The sequence below is a fragment of the Grampus griseus genome (genome assembly GCF_964374135.1).
Source record: "Grampus griseus genome assembly, chromosome: 3".
NCBI lineage: Eukaryota > Metazoa > Chordata > Mammalia > Artiodactyla > Delphinidae > Grampus > Grampus griseus.
Genome location: NC_139019.1, coordinates 104,082,656 through 104,101,771, shown reverse-complemented (window position 1 = coordinate 104,101,771; position 19,116 = coordinate 104,082,656). Strand labels below are relative to the sequence as shown.

Genomic DNA, 19,116 nt, shown 5'->3' with positions numbered 1-19,116 from the left:
CCCTTAGCTGATTTTCCTCTTTACATACTGCACGTGGTTGATATGTGTCCCATTTGTTTCACCATTACTTAGACACACTTCAAGGTGTAAATCAAACTTGCCTAAACCCAAACCAATCCAACCCATCTTATCTCCTAAGATTTGAGTTATATCGCAGAGTATTTTAGGTAACAAAACTCATTTTAATAAAGAAAGGTTATGAGTGAGGATGAGCACCTAAATTACTAGGCCAGAGACATGGAGGGTTATTACTGCTAATACTCCTAGCCAGAAGGAGGAAAAATGTTAGGCTGAGCAGGAAGAATGACTGCAATGTACACTGCCTTGGTGAGAGTATTAACTGAATACATATCCGGCAACAGTCTGGAGAGAACTTTCTAGATCTGGATAGTCAGAAAGGTTTAGAGAAGAGTAATGTTAATACACAAAACTTTACAGAACCTTAAAAACTGAAGCACTGGTTTCTATATATAACATTAGGATGTACTACAATCCAGAAATCTGGTTTGCAAATGTTAAGGAGATAACAATTGATGAAAACAATCCGGGAAGGGGGGAATGAGGGAGGAGCAATCCATTGAAGATGAAGTAGCCTGAGGCATTAATGTCCCTCAAAAACTGTAACTTTCACTAGAAAAATTAGCAGTTACATGAGTAAGTGGCATTTAGATTTCTGAATGTTGATTATCTTTCCTGATATACTATACCTTTTTTTTTTTTTTTTTTTGCGGTACGCGGGCCTCTCACTGTTGTGGCCTCTCCTGCTGTGGAGCACAGGCTCTGGACACGCAGGCTCAGCGGCCATGGTTCACGGGACCAGCTGCTCCGCGGCATGGGCATGTGGGATCCCCCCGGACCGGGGCACGAACCCGCGTCCCCTGCATCGGCAGGCAGACTCCCAACCACTGGGCCATCAGGGAAGCCCTACTATACCTTTAAAATCACCTTACATAAAATCATCTCAGGGACTGTGGTGATCATTTTACAAGGCATAAAAATACTGAATCACTATGTTGTATACCTGAAACTAATGTAATATTTTAAATCAATTATACTTCAATTTAAAAAAATTCTTTAAATAAATAAATAAATGGTTAAAAAATCTCAGGGATAATGTTTAAATACTTACCTATTTAAAATGTTTCTTTCCTAGGTTATAGCAATTTTATGAAAGAACATTTGAAATTAAAAAATAAAATCACTTGAAACTCATTAAGGACTGCCAGAACTCCACTTTTATTTTTGCATTCTTTATGAAAAAAATGTAACCAATTACCATTTCCTTTTCTTTCCCTGCTTACTTAGCTCCAACATCAATGATCATGTATTTCAGAAACTACTGAAAGACTTCAAGTACACTGCTGCAAAGAATAGCTAATAATTGCTCCCTACATATTTTTGCTTAATCTATTTTGTAAACTGTAGTCAACTCCTGGAACATCTTAAGTAAACTACCTTTATTTCCTTAAATAAAAATGAATAATTTTAAACATCATGCAGATGAAACATTTTTAATACCTAACTTCCTTAACATAAGGTAAAACAGTCTTAGGCAGGCTGTCACTGGGAATTTTTTAAATGTCATGATAATTATGCAGGTATGGATCATATTCAGTATTTAACATATGACCAAGGTAACTAATAAGAGATCAAAAACAAAGTTAAAGTTAAGCACAGATACTTCTTTGAAAAGCTTCTGATGTTTATTTACTTCTGCACAAACAACTTAAGTGGGAAGAGCCACTAGTATAAACCTATTTTTAGTCTCTATTATTAAAACTGCTTAAGAGTTCTTAGAACACAGAAAAACTAAATTTGAATGCATTTGTAATAGCTTAACAATTTAGGTCTTAGGATCTTTTAATGGAATGTTTGAAACCAATCATAATTCACTGCAAAGATAAATCAGAAAAAGAAAACAAACTTTTGAATGCTATGTTATAATGACCTGGACAAAACTGATTATCAACTAGTAATGATTAGCACATGCAATAGACTGAGAAATTAAATCCTCTGCTATATACTTTTGTCAGACATGAGAAAGTTTTAAATGTTCTTATTGCATTCATCTCCCACATATTCAATTTTATTTAAAACAACAGTTCTCTCCAGATTTTTGGGTTTATCAGTGCAAAGTAAAATAAAGCAATCTCAGTAGAAATGGTTTATTACAATGTTATCTTAGAAAGGCTTATTTCTCAAAATGTCCTAAAAGATGTCCAAATCATGAGAATGATCAACCTCAATGGCCTCCTCTGCATCCAACTTTGTTTCTCCGTGTCCTTCCTGTGATTCATCAAGAGAGGCCAGGGCCTCATTTGTGTCACTTGCAAAAGTCTCTCGTGATGTATCATCATCTTCTAGAAAATTTAGGCTTTTAATAGCTTGTTTCATCTTTTTTCCCAACACTTGTGTTCTTCTCTTCTTAGCAGCTTTTTTATTTTCATATTCCTTTTGATTTTCAATGTAGAAAATGTCCTACAATAAAGGAACAACTTTAGTAAACAAGAACTACCATTTATTGAAAGCCTGTTGTAAGGCAGACTCTTTATATTATCTCCATTTTCCACACACAAAAAATATTAGATTCATAATTGAACACAGAGTCCAAGATATTTAATAAATCCTCATTGCAAGTTGAGAGGATGAAGCTATGATTCAAACTCAGCCTAGTGTTAGGTCTAGGGTCCATGCTTATTATACCATATACATCAATCTATAAAGGTTTTCTAAATAGAAATATACAGTAGAAAAATCATATTGTTTAGGATTTAAATAAAATATATTTTATCACAACAAAACAAAGTCTTTGGTATAATAATTTACTAACTCTGAAATGTCATCATAACCACATGTTATATGCTAAGAAACTGGCCAGGCCCGAACTGTGTGACTAAATATGATCATGTAACCTACACAACGCAAGAAAAATTCCAGCCCTTAAACACTGCTGTAATTAACATGTGAGACTGTAACTCCCTGCCAAAAACTTTTATCACAAGGCATAAAAATGATATAGTCAGCACTTGGATTCCAGGGTGCCAGAAAAAGGATTTTATAGTATGAAAATATGAGAATCTTCTACTACAGGGTTTTTCAAGTATGGCACTACTAAAACTGCAAACCAAGGAATTCTTTGTGTAGCAGTCTGCTGTGTGCATTGCAGGATGTTCAGCAGCCTACCTGGCCTCTACCCACTAGCACACCCACCCCACCACCAAACGGTGACAACCAAAAAATACCCCTAGACATTGCCAAATATCCTCTGAGAGGCAAAACTGCCAGTGAATGAGAACGGTTCAAGTAGAAAATACATTTCCATTAAAACACTACATGGAAAAACAAAATAACTTCTGGGAACCTTGATACAGATAGATAAATATAATTTTAGAGGGTACAAAAAAAAAAGGGCAGGGATCTAAAGAGAAGGCAAAAATGATGATGCTAATACAAAAAAGATTCAAAGATTTAAAAGAGAAGCTAGTACAGGCAGGACACACTTTTCGACATCCTATTATATTCTAGGAAGTGACTCTTAAAAGCTGTAGCCAAGGGCTTCCCTGGTGGCGCAGTGGTTGAGAGTCCGCCTGCCGATGCAGGGGACACGGGTTCATGCCCCGGTCCGGGAAGATCCCACATGCCGCGGAGCGGCTGGGCCTGTGAACCATGGCCGCTGAGCCTGCGCGTCCGGAGCCTGCGCGTCCAGAGCCTGTGCTCCGCAACAGAAGCGGCCACAACAGTGAGAGGCCTGCGTACCGTAAAAAAAAGAAGCTGTAGCCAAGTCAGTTCCTATTACATTCTTAAAGTGCATAAAGTGTAAATCCCTTCTTGTTTATAAAAAACATTATGGAGGATGGTGAGATAAAGGGGGCCCTCTGCTTCGCTAAATAGTAAAAGCAGCACATGGAATTAGCAGAGGAAGGAGTAAGGAACCCCGAAATGAATGCAATAAGGGAAAGCGTCAGAATATGAGAGCTTTGATGAAGAGAAGGAATGAAAGTGTTTGCTAAAGAAATGAGGATGGGGGTGGAGAAGGAGGGTACATATGTGAGAAAAAAGCACAGGAAGGACAAAAAGGGTGAATTCAGAGGAAAATGAGGCCAGCTACCAATTCCTGAATGAGCACTTTTATGTGCCAGGCATTACGCTGAGAACTTGACACAGGTGTGAACTCTTTTCATTCACACAAGAACCTTATGAGGTGGGGATTATACTTGTTTTCAGATGAGGAAAGTGAGGCTCAAGATTAGAGCCAACAGGTAAAGGTATAAAGTCTAAACTCATAAATGATTTCTTCAAATCCATATTCTTAAACCTTAAACCTTCGCAAGAGTGTGATAATTCACAATTTTTTCAAGAGTCTACTTACCTTCAAGTGGAGCAATAGTAGAAGTATTTTCATTTTATATGGAAGCACATCCAAACATCTTGATAAAAACAATTCTAACTAGTACAACGCTTGGCAACACTAAATAAAATTACGAAGTTCCCCTTTTCCCTCCAAATATGGCAATCCTTATTAAAAAGGAATGTCATTCTCATGGGTTACGAATTTAAACAGAACTGGGATGACCCAAAGAAATGTCTTTGTAGCATATTATTAATGTTGTTACAACAAATGCAGACAACAGATAATCTGAGAGCAACTTTTTTCTCCCATCCATCTCTTTGTATAATTAACTCTGCAAGTTAAGAACCTGAAGTGCATACTATTTTCAGAGGGAGAACGTTATAGGTGGACTTATTAACTTTTTTTTTTCTTTTAAACATAGTCAATTTTATTCTCCTTAAACCACAAAATAGAGTCTTTGGTTGTAAAAACACCACTAGCTACAGTCTTGCCAGGAGGTCCTGGCTGGGGAGGGGGCAGTTAGCTGGCAGCCAGAACTCCTGAGGGGGGGACCTCTTTAAAATGCTGACAGCCAGGTGGCGGGGCCCCCACACCAAGTCGGGGGAAGCACCCCGACCCTCTAGGAGGGCACTGGGCCAGGCCCCGGCGCCGCAGCCGCACGGCGCAGCAGCTGCTGCACAGCACCACCTCCTCAGGGTCCGCGGCGCCGGCAGAGGGCCTGCCCAGAAGCACCACGGCCACCTCTCCATCCTCCTCCAGAAGACCGGGGCTCAGAGATGGCTCTGAGGACCTCAGCTCCTCAGCAAAATCTGGGGACAAGCGTCCCGGAGAGGTGCTCGTCTGGGGGCTGAGGTCTTCCCAGGGGGTCGGTGATGGGGTGGGCGTGGGCGAGGGGGCCTTGGCCAGGCACCCCAGGGGTCCCCGCTTCGCAAATTAACTTCTAACTATTCTTACTTTTTCTTTCTTCACCAACTTTGTATTGTCTAAAACAAATTATAAGGCCATATACCGAAACAAAATCAAATGAGAAAAAGTTGAAAACAAGCCCACTCAGTTCAGTTTTGGCTTCCAAGTTCTACAGACTGTGATTGTTAGCAATACAGTGACTAAAAGAATAATTATAACACCATTATTTGGATGGCACATGAAATTACCTATAATAAAATTATATCTGTCTTAGGCTTTTCCCTCTAGTAACAAAGATAGTCAATCCACGCACATACAGAAAATTTGGTAAAAAAAAACCCAGAAAAATCTTAAAAGACAAAACATTTATAATCCCTCACAACAGACCAAATCATTGGTAATATTTTGGTGCTTTAACTGCCAGTCTATTGTCCCATGCCTCTTTTTCTCTATAAATTTGTACCTTGTCGTTTTAAAAAATTCAGTTATTATTGCATTTTCTAATTTTCTTAAAATTGTTTCACAAAAATAGAGGCTACAGGATAGTTGTTTTATGAATGTCCCTATTAGTCAACATTCCCCTATTATTAGATACTACAAACGTTTCTGTTTATTATAATGCAATGTTTCTGGTTGTTCAAGATAAAAATCTACTAACATTAAATCTCCTTCTCCACAATGTGTTAGAAGAAATGAATTTCAAAGATAGGTGATTCAGGTCTTCCCTGGTGGCGCCGTGGTTGAGGGTCTGCCTGCCGATGCAGGGGACAGGGGTTCGTGCCCAGTCCGGGAGGATCCCACATGCCGCGGAGCGGCTGGGCCTGTGAGCCATGGCCGCTAAGCCTGCGCGTCCGGAGCCTGTGCTCCGCAACAGGGAGAGGCCACAGCAGTGAGAGGCCCGCGTACCACAAAAAAAAAAAAAAAAAAGATAGGTGATTCAATGAAAACAGCATGGGTTTGAAGTCAGAGTCCTTCCTGTGTGATCTCAGACCTATCCTTTTTATTGCTCTGCATTTGCACATCAGGGTAATACCCAATGATAGACAGTGCCAGGCTGATGGTGAATAAATGTTATTTTCTTCTCTCCTGCTTCTGGAAATTGTGCAAGTTTAGTTGACAAACAGCTTTTCTAGACATCACTTTATTTAACTCCTTTATAGCAATATTAAATAGGCAGGACACATATTAAAGTCCTCACTTTATAGATGAGAAAATCAAGGCTAAGGGAGAATAAGCAATCTGCTCATAGTCATATAATCACTAAATGGCAAAATTAAGATTAAAACCTAGATTTTGAATCTTAGAGAATTCTTTTCATCACATCATGCTATATCTTTGAAAAGAGTCACATTTTGCTATCTAACAAAGACCCAAGAAGAATGTTCCTTCTAAGTACACACTCTGATCAGGGGTTATACTGGGGGAGGAGGGAGAACATCATTAAGGTATAAGCTCTGTTCTACCACTCAAAAGTTGTGTTCCCAAGGAAATTCACATTGTTATAAATTTATTATCAAAATAATTGTTCCAATGAGGAAAAAAGTAGTTACAGAGTAGAGATTTCAAACGTGCAACAACAGTAACATTTCCTGTAGGAATTTCAGTAACAGATTTTTAAAAAAATGACTAAAAGTGAATAGCCAGAAAAAAGAAAAAAACATTGAGCAGATGCAAAATATGCTCACATGTAGCATCAGCTCAAGAGAAAAGGTTTTTATTTTTCTGTCATCATCAGCATTACATTAGTACGGCTAAAGCACATTCCTATGACCTTTATCACCCACTGTTATAATAAAGAGAATACAAAATTTCTCAAATATTGTAGCTGTGTTGCACATGTGTACCATCTCCTTCCTATGCAAAAGACAGTTCTCAATTTTGATCACATGTGCTAAATGCGAGTCATGTTCCTTAATTAATAAATTAAAAGGTAACTGAATTCTGAGCTGTGAAAAACCCACAGTGTATAAGATTTCCCATATGACATTCTGGTAATACAAAAATGATACTAAAATGCCTGGCTTCCAGTTTGTGAGGAATGAACAAAACAAATGTGTGAGCAGACAACAGAATGTAGTATATTCTATAAGAGAGCCATATTGGACTCATCAAAAGGTCTAAATCATGGAGAAAAATGTAGGATTAAACAGACCAAAAGACATATAACAAATGGGATGTGGAAATCTAGATAGGATCCTGATTTGGGGAGGAAAAAAGCTAGAAAATACATTCTTGGGACAATTCAGGAAATTGGAATAAGGGCTAGATAGATACTGGGATGATGCTATGAAACTGTTCTTATTTTTCTTAGGTGTGGCTGTGTAGGATATTGGGAGATGCTTGTTGAAGTAATTAGGGCTGAATGTCATGATGTTTGCTCCTTATTTCCCAATGGTACAGAAAAAAAATTGTATAGGTAAAGTAAGAATGTCAACATGTTAACCCCCCCTGAACCTAGGTGAAGGATATATGGGTATTCATCCTGTTGCTTTTTCATCTATTCCACGTTTGAAATTTTTCATTAATAAAAAGTTGTAGGAGTAGAAAAAAATAATTACATGCTAAGAGACCAGGAAAAATTGCCATAAAAGAAATCTTGACCTTGGCTCTGAAAGGGAAGAAAATGAGGAGGCAGAGCTTTACCAAAGGCACAAGGTTTACTTGAAATGAGACAATGAAAAATTGGTCAGTACAAGGCAGAGCAGGTAACAGAGATCAGTAGAAAATGAAGCTAGAGGCTGAGTGGGAGTTAAATTATGATGGATCTCAAAAGTCAAGGACATTATTGCTTCTACCTTAATTTGTTCCTCACTGATACTAGGAGTGTTCTTCAGGAGATTCAGGAAAACTCCACCTGGTGTTCTTCTTCGACTACCATTCTACAAAAAGGAACAGAAAAATGATCCTGTGAAGACTCTTCCAGTGAATGGTCAAAGCAACTTTTAGAGACATTCCTAAGGAGATATTAAGGTCTACAGTACCACTCCAGTTTAACTGCAGTGTGCTTCTCTCCTCTCCAGACTTCCATTTGCTCTATTTCTTTTCCCATGGCATGTATCACTTCTTGGCATACTTGAAGATACTACATTTATTCTTTACAGACTGTTTCCCTCCCACCCCCTACTACAACATAAGCTTCCTGTGTCTAGAACAGTGCCTGGCACACAGCAATAAAGAACTGTACAAGGAAAGAATGCATGCACCAAAAGAAAGTGAATTTGGACTTGCATCTTCCCAACATTCAGTAGATTTCCATTAGCTCACTGGTTTTATTACTACTGTATTATTACTACAGTATTAAAATTTTGATATAGGGAATTCCCTGGCAGTCCAGTGGTTAGGACTTGGTGGTTTCACTGCAGGGGGCCTGGATTTGATCCCTGGTTGGTGAACTAGTATTCCACAAGCTGTGTGGCACAGCAAGAAATTAAAAAAAAAATTTTTTAAAGTAAAATATTGATATAATCTATAACTTCGTGCTCAACTGAATGAAAATCTAGGTACCTTCAACAGTGACACAAACAGGGATGCCAGTACATCATGATTATTATAATTTGTTTTGTTGTTAACTTCTGGAACCTATGTTCACAGGCTGTTTCCTCACCCAGTGCTATCACTTCTAACTGGTTTCTTTTCTCTCTATTTCCACAGCATAATATTTAGTCTCTTGTGATGTTATTATTCAAATTCACGAGGAACAAATAAGAAGGAAGCCATTCAATCTTCATCCTCACCCTGTGCTGAAAGCTCAATTAAATGAGATCTGCAAAACCATTCATTCTATGGGATAAACTGCTACTGCTTGTGATCTGGCCCCAACCAGAGAAGTGCTCTTTATGCCATTCTGGAGCAATGAAGTATTTTTTAACTGTTTTTTCATTTTTGCTTCCTCAACCCCAGAAGCCTCTTTAGACATTTTGTTTCCTATTCACGCCTACCACCCATGAGATTTTAATACTCACAGATATACTTTATATTTATCTGTGCTTTTTACATAACAAGATTTTTGGTTTTTTTACCCCCAAGAACCAGTTTCCAAGAATGCATGAATTGGGCTTCACTGGTGGTGCAGTGGTTGAGAATCTGCCTGCCAATGCAGGGGACATGGGTTCGAGCCCTGGTCTGGGAAGATCCCCCATGCCGCGGAGCAACTAGGCCTGTGAGCCACAATTACTGAGCCTGCGCGTCTGGAGCCTGTGCTCTGCAACAAGAGAGGCCGCGATAGTGAGAGGCCCGTGCACTGCAAAGAAGAGTGGCCCCCACTTGCTGCAACTAGAGAAAGCCCTCACACAGAAACGAAGACCCAACACAGCCATAAATTAAAAAAAAAAAAAAAAAAAAATGCATGAATTAAATGAGCCAAAAGTAACATTTCTTTTTTTAAAAAAAAATAAATTTATTTATTTATTTATGGCTGCATTGGGTCTTCGTTGCTGCGTGCGGGCTTTCTCTAGTTGTGGCGAGCGGGGGCTACTCTTTGTGGTGGTGCGCAGGCTTCTCATTGTGGTGGCTTCTCTTGTTGCAAAGCACGGGCTCTAGGGCATGTGGGCTTCAGTAGTTGTGGTGCATGGGCTTAGTTGCTCTGCAGCATGTGGGATCTTCCCGGACCAGGGCTCGAACCCGTGTCCCCTGCATTACCAGGCAGATTCTTAACCACTGAGCCACCAGGGAAGCCCCAAAAGTAACATTTCTGCTCACCACCACTAACTAAATTCCGGGCACTGTGGTAAGTATATGCATTATCTCATTTAATCCTTATAACAGAGGATTAATCCCATTTTATAGCTGAGACTGAGATCTGAGAAGTATCGATAATTTAGCCAAATGTCACATCTAGTAAGCTGCACACCCAAAATTCAAAACCAGGTACCCCAAATTCCAAAACCCATATTCTCAAAATCTGAGCTTCCAGTTCCCCCCTCCAGACCTTTTTCTTAAAATTTCAGCCTTAATGAATCCTATAAGAGATCTGTTGCTGACTGCACACTAACAGGCTACAATTTAGGTATATTTTTTATAAGTAAAGTATTAATTGCAAAAACTGACCATACTGAACTTTTAAATTTTTTTTTATACATTTGTTTTTTATTTATTTTTGGCTGTGTTGGGTCTTTGCTGCTGTGTGCGGGCTTTCTCTAGTTGCAGCGAGCGGGGGCTACTCTTTGCTGTGGTGCGCAGGCTTCTCATTGTGGTGGCTTCTCTTGCTGTGGAGCACAGGCTCTAGGCACGCGGGCTTCAGTAGTTGTGGCGCACAGCCTTAGTTGCTCTGCATCATGTGAGATCTTCCCCAACCAGGGCTCGAACCCTTGCCGCCTGCATTGGCAGGTGGATTCTTAACCACTGCGCCACCAGGGAAGCCCTGAATTTTTAAATTATTAATGAAGGTTTTTTAAAGTCTGAAACACACTGTAATAATTTATAAATAAGAGAACCAACAATCAGAGACAAGGGCATTTTATTAAAAAATCACATGAAATAATACAAAAGCAGAAAGAATGAAGCAGTTAGTCTTACCATTATAAAAAGGCCACCATTTTGTTCAACTTCAGCAGTTTCCATCAGAAGTTCAATTGCCTTTTTGTTCCCAATTATCCTCACTACTCGGGCTATCAAATCTTTCTTTGGTTCCTGCAACCTGATGAGGAACAAATGAAGTAATATTAAACTTTTTATTTGTTGCAAAAAGTTGAGGAAATCTACCTTAGTCTCCAATTTAGTTCCTAGTTAGAATTAACTTCTCATTCTAATAACATTTGCTTTCCAAAATCCCCAATATTTAACCTTGGAATCACTGACATGGAAACATTCCTATCTTGGGTCACCCAAGGAGATCATAACCTCCAGGATCCACCTCAAGTCTCATAACTGGCATCTTCACTTTGCCTTATTGGATTATGGCATATTTCAAAAGAAACATGCACACATAGCAAGGGGAATGCAAGCCTAAAAGCAAAAGAAGATACAACCAGTCTACTCTCATCAAAACAAATAGCAAACATATACCATGCTTTCTAAAAGTTAGCTCTCCTAACTCTAGAGACGTCTAAGAGCTTTAAAATGGATTGGATTTTTCCCTCATGGGCTCCCTGCCTCAGAACAAGGAAATAGCTAATATTTACCAAAGGCTTATTATGGGATAAGCACAATCCTAAGAACTATATATGCCTTGTATCTCAGTTAATTCTCTCAACAACCTTATGAAGCAGATATTGTTATTTTCATTTTACCACTGAGAGGTAAAAACACAGGGAGCCTAAGTAGGTAGCACTTCTGACATCAGAGCCCATACTCCATAGAGATGAAGGAGCATTAATATTACAGAAGTCTTACCAGTTCCCTAACCAGCCCTGGCTTCTTTTGTTTCTTCTCTGTTGTGGAAAGAGCAGTAGACTAGGAACAAAGGGGTTAGATTTTAGTTCCAGGTCTGACACTTATTAAATTTGTGACTTTGAGCAAGCCACACAACTACTGGGCCTCAGTTTCCTATTTGTAAAGTAAAGGCTTTGGTTTACAAAATCTCGAAGTTCCTTTCCAGAACTCAAATTCCAAACTCCCTCAGTATTTTAAAAAAATCCAGTATGAGTATTGACAGGCTTGCCTGGAAAGTAAATACTTGTTTTCCTACTAGCTATATTACTCTTGAACCTTACCTGTTCTCAGATTTGTGACACTGTTCACTAGTGATTTAGAGCTAATAAAAAAGTAAACAAAATTTCAACTTTTTATTTATTTATTGACCTCCCCGGGCGGCTTGCAGGATCTTAGTTCGCCGACCAGGGATCAAACCCGGGCCCATGGCAATGAAAGTGCCAAGTCCTAACCACTGTACTGCCAGAGAACTCCCAAAATTTTAACTTTTAGTATTTCTTGTTAAAAATACATGAAATGGGCTTCCCTGGTGGCGCAGTGGTTGAGAGTCCGTCTACCGATGCAGGGGACACGGGTTTGTGCCCCGGTCCAGGAAAATCCCACGTGCCGCGGAGCAGCTGGGCCCGTGAGCCATGGCCGCTGAGCCTGCGCGTCCGGAGCCTGTGCTCCGCAGCGGGAGAGGCCACAGCAGTGAGAGGCCCGTGTACCGCCAAAAAATAATAAATAAATAAAAAATACATGAAATGTAAATTTACCATACATCAAGCAACTCTACTCCTATTTATCCAAAAGAAATGAAAATCTGTGTCCAAAGATGTGTACGTGAAAGTTCATAACAGCATTATTCATAATTTCCCAAAACGGTAACAGCCGATATGGATGTGTGCGTGCATATGCATGTGTGTGTAAATAAACAAACTGTTGATTCCTGCTACAACATGGACGAATCTGAAAAACACTGCAGTAAGTGAAAATAGCCAGGCACAAGAGACCCCATACTGTGATTCCATTAACATGAAATTTCCAAAAATGCAAATTGATAGCAACAGAAAGTAGATTAGCAGTTACGTGGGAATAGGAACAGGAACTAACTTTAAATGGGCACATGGTATGAGGGATCTTATAGGGTGATGGAAATGTTTTAAAAGTGCTTTATGGTAATCGTTGTACAACTGATAAACTTACTAAAAAAATCAACACTTGAAATGGATGAATTTTACCACATGTATACCATGCCTCAATAAAATTGTAAAAAAAAAAAATCATGAATGCTTGAAAGCACTCCAAAAAACCTACATGATTTAAAAGGATATGTTTTTACCTAAAGAGTTCTATAGCACTAAATGGAAAGAGTTGCTCAAAAGTTCATAAAAATCTGCAAAATTATTCTATCAGGTCTGCCCAAATTTAAGAACACCCAGCTATATTCATATAACCACATAAGCCTAGAGTTCATGCCTTGAATTTAAAAATTTCAAAAAGGAACACCATTGTCAGTGTATTTGGAATCTGTTATTTCTCATAAATGGAAGACAATTGGTCGAGTGCTCACTTGTAGACAAATTTAAATACTCACCTAAAAGATATTTCATCAGCCACTTTCTCTTGAGAATCGTCCTCTGTGATCTCATATCGGCCTTTATAGTTCATTTCTAGTCTGTCTCCTAGTCTGTCTTTGACAGGTCGTTTCCTTTTGAGATGACCTTGCCCATTTTCCTCCTCCTTTGATCCTGTTTTTTTGCCACCATGCATATATTCATCTAGCTCTTTGTCTAATTCTTTTGTATGCTCTTGGGATTCCCTCTTAAGTTTCTTAGCAAGCAAATAATTGTACGTCTCGGATTCTCTGCTTCTGTCAATAGTGCCCTCCATTCCCAAGATACCAAGTTCAGTGGCCACTGCATCTTGATTCTGTTCCTGCAGCACAGCACCCCATATGTTGTTAACCTTCTTCCCTCCAGCAATAGGCGGTTTCTGGCTGCTCTGGCCAAACTGAAAAGGCTCTGGTTTGGGAGGAGTGTTAAAACATTTTTGTCGTTTGCGCTTCCAGAGAGAGCTATCATCATCTGAATCCGAAAAACTCTCCTCACTTGAATCCACACTTTTAACAGTCCGATAATGTGATACCGGAGCACACACTGTTGCAGTACTCTGGAAGGGCCTCACTGCACAGTCCCCACCTAGTGCTTTCTGCAAGTGAAAGAAAATACAATCAATTCCATAAAACACATTAACTCCACACACCATGTGCTTTTTTTTTTTTTTTGCGGTACGCGGGCCTCTCACTGTTGTGGCCTCTCCCGTTGCGGAGCACAGGCTCCGGACGCGCAGGCTCAGCAGCCATGGCTGACGGGCCTAGCTGCTCCGCGGCACGTGGGATCTTCCCGAACTGGGGCACGAACCCGTGTCCCCTGCATCGACAGGCGGACTCTCAACCACTGCGCCACCAGGGAAGCCCCACCATGTGCTTTTTAAAAAATTATTTAGGGATTCAGCTGGACCATTTTGAAGGAGAAATGATCTTCAAAGATCTCTGAAACCAACTGAGGCCCTGCATTTCTAAAGGTCTACATGGAATTTCCTTTTTTTTTGCCTGCGCCGTGAGTCTTACAGGATCCCTGTTCCCTGACCAGGGATCGAACCCGGGCGGGCAGTGAAAGCGCCAAATTCTAACCACTAGACCACCAGGGAACTCCCTGGAATTTCCATTTTAAAAGCCACAAATTCATATTTCTATATAGCTAATACAGCACTTAGTTCTAAGACCCCTTTTAAAAATTTTCCAAAGCTTTTAATTCTCACCTTTAGAAGATTTTCAATCTTTTAAGTTATTGTCAGAATGTTTGAAAATGACATACACGATGTTACTAGCAGTTAAAACAGAACTTGTTTTCTTCCTTTCCAAAGATGCCTGCCATGCATTTGATTACATCAACTGCCTTTATATGGTTTTGTGACTATGTTCCTTTTAGACTAGACAGTAAACTCCTATGTGTAAGAATCTCCGACAAATTACTTTTAAAACTGCAGAGTCCGTGGCATTAAGTTTACCAAGTCATGGGTCAATCTATGTAAAACAAACTGAAAAAGACTGAAAAACAAAATATTTTGGTACCGATTTCCTAAGAAATTTCTATGCAAAAGGAATCACCTTCGCTTTTTCAACTAAACACTGAACAAAGTATTTGTTAAGTTCCTAATATGTGCTAGAAATGGGGGTGGGGTATTTTAAGTCTAGAAGGTAAGTCTTCCTATTTTGAAATAATAATGGCACTAACACTTGTCAGCCATTACTCAGGCTCCACTGAATCCTGACAGCCACCCTATTACTGTCGTACTATTATCATTCCTATTCTAAGATGGGGACACCAGGCTAAATGACCTGTCAGAGGTCACACAGTGGCGGCGCCAGGATTCGAACGCGGGTAGACTGGCACTAAAGCCTTCTCAAAAGAGCTTGCTACTCAGTAGGGCGGCCAAGACAAACGCCTACTTAGAAACCTGGGAAGCTAACACAAAACCCAGTGCCACATTATGGCATGACGAAGCTAGGTTCCAGGGGAATATGGAAGACCAGGCCTCTGAGCAAGTGATGAACTTCATCCCTGGTCCTCACTCCCTTTCTGCTCAGCGTGCACATGAGCGCCACAGGCTGTTTGCGGGCAGAGGTCCCCAGGTTCTACATTTTCGGCAAAAAAAATGCCCTTCCGAGACAACCTAGCGGCGCCGAAGTGGGGAAGCCCGTAGGTTTAGAAAACGAGGAGCGGAGCACTGGAGGCGGGGAAGAGGCAGCCGCAAGCCCGCCTCCGGGAGACAGCCCGCCTCGCGGAACCCGCTTCGCAGCGAGACGCCGGGCTAGGTTCGTACGGCCTCCTATCCCCGCAACCTCCCTCGCTCCGCGCGCCGGGCCGCGGGACGCCCGCCCGCCCCTCACCCTCCCCACCGCACCGGCTCGCGCGCCGGGCCCGGGGACGACCACCCCTCATCGCAGCCCGCGCTCCGCGCTCCCGGCCCAGAGTCACCCGCCCCCCCCTCCGCACTCACCGGCACCTGCAGCGGCCTGTCGCTGGGTGCCACCGTCATGTCGGAATCCGAGTCAGAAAGTTGCCCATCTTCCATGTCGCCTGCCTCCTGCGCCATCTTCCCGCGGCGCGGTGCAGCGGGCCGAGAGGGCACTTCCGGCGGGGCGGCGGGCTGGTCCGGCTGGCTCTGACTGGTCGGGCGCCCCCGCGAGGGGGGCTGCTCCCGCCCCGGCGGCCGGTGGATGGACCCAGACGCCTGGGTCGAGGCTCGCAGATGTTGCGTCATCATTGCAACCCGCTCGCTTAACGCTATTCTGGGAGAATGAGTCCTCTTCTGCTGCAGCACTCTGGCGCGTTCCCTACCGACCTGTTTCCGGCAAACCTAAAGATGCGCATGGATGGCAGCCATGAGGGATTTCTCCCTCGGCCTCACAACCCTCGCCTGGATGCTCTGGGCAGGCCTTCCTGCTTCCATTCTTGCTCCTCTGTGATCCACCGTGCATGTAGCTTCCCGGGGAACCTTCCAGACGGGACGTGAGGTCACCGCCCTGCTCAGACTTTCCAGGGCTTTCCTCCGCACGATAAGGCTTGAGTTCTCAGCACTGCCAGCAGAGCTGCGGGTGTGTGCCTGTCTGGTGTCCCCCTCTGGCTCTCCAGCCACGCTGGCGCTGCTCACGTTGTTCCTCTGGCACCCTTTGTCCTTTCCCGGCCCAAGGGCTTTGCAGTTGCTGTTCCCTCTGCCTGGCTGACTCTCCAACACCCGACACCCCGTTGTTGCACAGGTTATGCTGTCTCATGATTCAGGATTCTGATTAAATGCCACCTTCTCAGAGAGGTCTTCTTCAACCACCCTCACTAAAACAGGGTCTCTCCTGTCACTCTCAAACCGTTTTTTTTCCCTCATGGCGTCAATAGTCGTATGTGTATTTTAAAATTTTTTTGTCTGAGCTCCCCACTAAAATGTCAGTTTTATTCGCTGTTGTTTCTACCTGCGAACATACATGACTTCTTGTACGTAAAGATGGTCAAGAAATATTTGATTTTTTTGTTTGTTTGTTTGCGTAAAGGGGATCTTGTTATTTGTACCTTTTCCTATTCTGCTATCTACTTTAAAAAAGAAACAATATTGGGGTCCAGAGGTTGGGACTCCGCGCTTCCACTGCTGGAGGCTGGGTTCGATCCCCGGTCTGGAGATAAAATCCTGCAAGTCGCGAGGCGCGGCCAAAAAAAACAATATAGAAGTTTATCTGGACACCTTTCTATACCAGAATATAAAGATCTAGCTCCTTCATTTTAATGACTCCCTAGTTTTCCATTGCATGAAGGTAGCCTCATTTTTTAGTCTCTGATGGTTGTGTTTTGCAATGAACGTGTCTTTTTACAAACTTGTTTTATTATTTCCTTAGGATATGTCTCTAGACTGTATGGAAAAAAATGAATTTAGATTTTTGAAATGTGAATTTAATACCTATAAAGGAATTTAGAAGTCACCTGGTCCAATTTATTTTGACAACTGAAGAGAGTTTACACAGCTAAGCTAGTGAAGACCTGCGTCTTGATTCCAGGTCTCCTAATTCTTAGACAACTTTATTATTTTACCTTTTCTGCATAGAATTACAATCCCCCTACAACTGATTTTTGTGCGTGGTGTGAGGTAGGAGTACATTTTCATGTTATTATTAACATTTTACTATGTGGTATGGGAGGCAGCTAAATACCGTAGAATGCATACAATAGCCAGCCCCTCACACTAGAGACTTTCTCCAGTGTTTTCCACCAGAAGAGTTTTAGTTCTTAACTTTAGGCCTATGGTCCATTTTGACTTAATTCTTATTATCTAGCGGGAAGTAAAAGTCAAGGTTCCCTTTTGTGTGTGTGTGCCTGAATATCCAAATAATATAGCACTATCTGTTGAAAAGACTATTCTTTCTCCCTTGAATTTCTTTGACACCTTCATTGAAAATCGACTATATATATGAAGGTTTATTTTTGAGTACCCTATTCTGTTCCATTGATCTTTATGTCTATCTTTACACCAATGTGACACTTTCTTGATTACTGTAGCTTTATAACAATTGTAAAATTGTTATAATAGTTGTTAAAATTAGGTAATGTAAATTTGTTCTTTTTTTTTCCAGAACTGTTTTGGCTATTCTAGATCCTTTGCCCTTCCATTTAAACTTTAGACTCTGCTTGCCGATTCTGGTATCTTGGTTGGGATTGCATTGAATCTACAGTTTAATCTGGACATTGGGGAGACTATCTTAGCCTGATGCCATTGAATGCAGGAATCATATACTGCTAATCAATAACTCTTCTTCTTCTAAATTCTGGGCTCCTAAACCACTAGATAGGTAGTATATACCCTGGGAGAGAATGCAGTGATTAGAGGATGTGAATGGTTGGTCCTTTCTGAGAATAATTTTCCCCATCAAGTAATAAGCCAGCATTTTAGTTGCAGCATCATTTTTTGGTTAGCTTGATTAATATGAGCCTGCCCAGAGCAATAGTTAGTGTCATTCACTCATGCTCTGTTAAATCAGATTCTGAGTTTACAATAATGAAATTTTATGTGATTTCTCCACTTTACTGCTGCCTTGGGGCAAGCATGCATTATCAGATCAAATCCCTCCGCCTTCTGGCCAGCTATTGTTGAAGAACAAAGACAGCTAGTATTCATGAAGACTTCCCAAGCACAGGTCATTTGTACTTATGCTGTGACTCCAAAGTCTTTGTTATAACCACCCTATGATGCCTTTGATAAGTCATTTGAAAAGCAGAATTGGCCATTTGCTAACTTCTCCACTTTTCATAGAGAATTGGATCAAGGTGTCCTGAGTTTAGTCAGTACATTTAAATTTCTATAGGGCTTTGCAGTTTTTACATATACTTTCATGTACGATCCATTTAATTCTTTTTCAAGTAGGAAATATGCTTTCATATGATTCATTTAATTCTATCTCTTCGTGCTTTGCCCCATCAAAATTCATCGATGGTGATTTTTCCTGACCTCTTATTGGCAGGCTAAGTGAGTTTTGAAAAAAGAAGGTAGAAGAGAGATGCAATCCCTATTTTCCATATAGGCAGTTGCTGGTGTCTATCATCCCAGAACTGGTTTAGAGAGACAGCCATGAACCTCTCTTCTTAGTGAAGAGAAGGAAGTTAACATTCCTTGAGAGCATTTATGTGTTGCTTCTAAAATTTAGTGCATCTGTAAATGCCTTTTCATTTTTTGAATCAAATGGAGGGGAAGAGAATGGAAGGATGTGGTGTTAGGATACGTGTACAAAGAATCTTACTGGCAGCCCAGAAAGTGAGGAGAATTAAATTCTCCATTAAAATGTTTGGGAATTAAAATGAAGGAAATTAGTTCTTCAGTCCTAGGGGTGGATGGAAAACAGTAGCTGGGTTGTTGATAGAGGTTACCAATGCTGGACAGGGTATCCTTGCTTTGTACCACAGAGGTGT

General features: G+C 41.0%; 1 protein-coding gene across 1 annotated transcript; it reads right to left on the bottom strand.

The window, feature by feature from the left end:
• Positions 1 to 1,681: 1,681 nt before the first annotated feature.
• On the bottom strand, positions 1,682 to 15,853 carry PHAX (phosphorylated adaptor for RNA export). Its single transcript, XM_082649957.1, has 5 exons — positions 15,671 to 15,853; positions 13,203 to 13,816; positions 10,772 to 10,892; positions 8,053 to 8,136; positions 1,682 to 2,478 (listed from the first exon to the last, which is right to left on the bottom strand). The coding sequence occupies exons 1-5, from the start codon at positions 15,764 to 15,766 to the stop codon at positions 2,209 to 2,211; spliced, it is 1,185 nt and encodes a 394-aa protein (XP_082506083.1). The 5' UTR covers positions 15,767 to 15,853; the 3' UTR covers positions 1,682 to 2,208.
• Between the last annotated feature and the right edge of the window lie 3,263 nt (positions 15,854 to 19,116).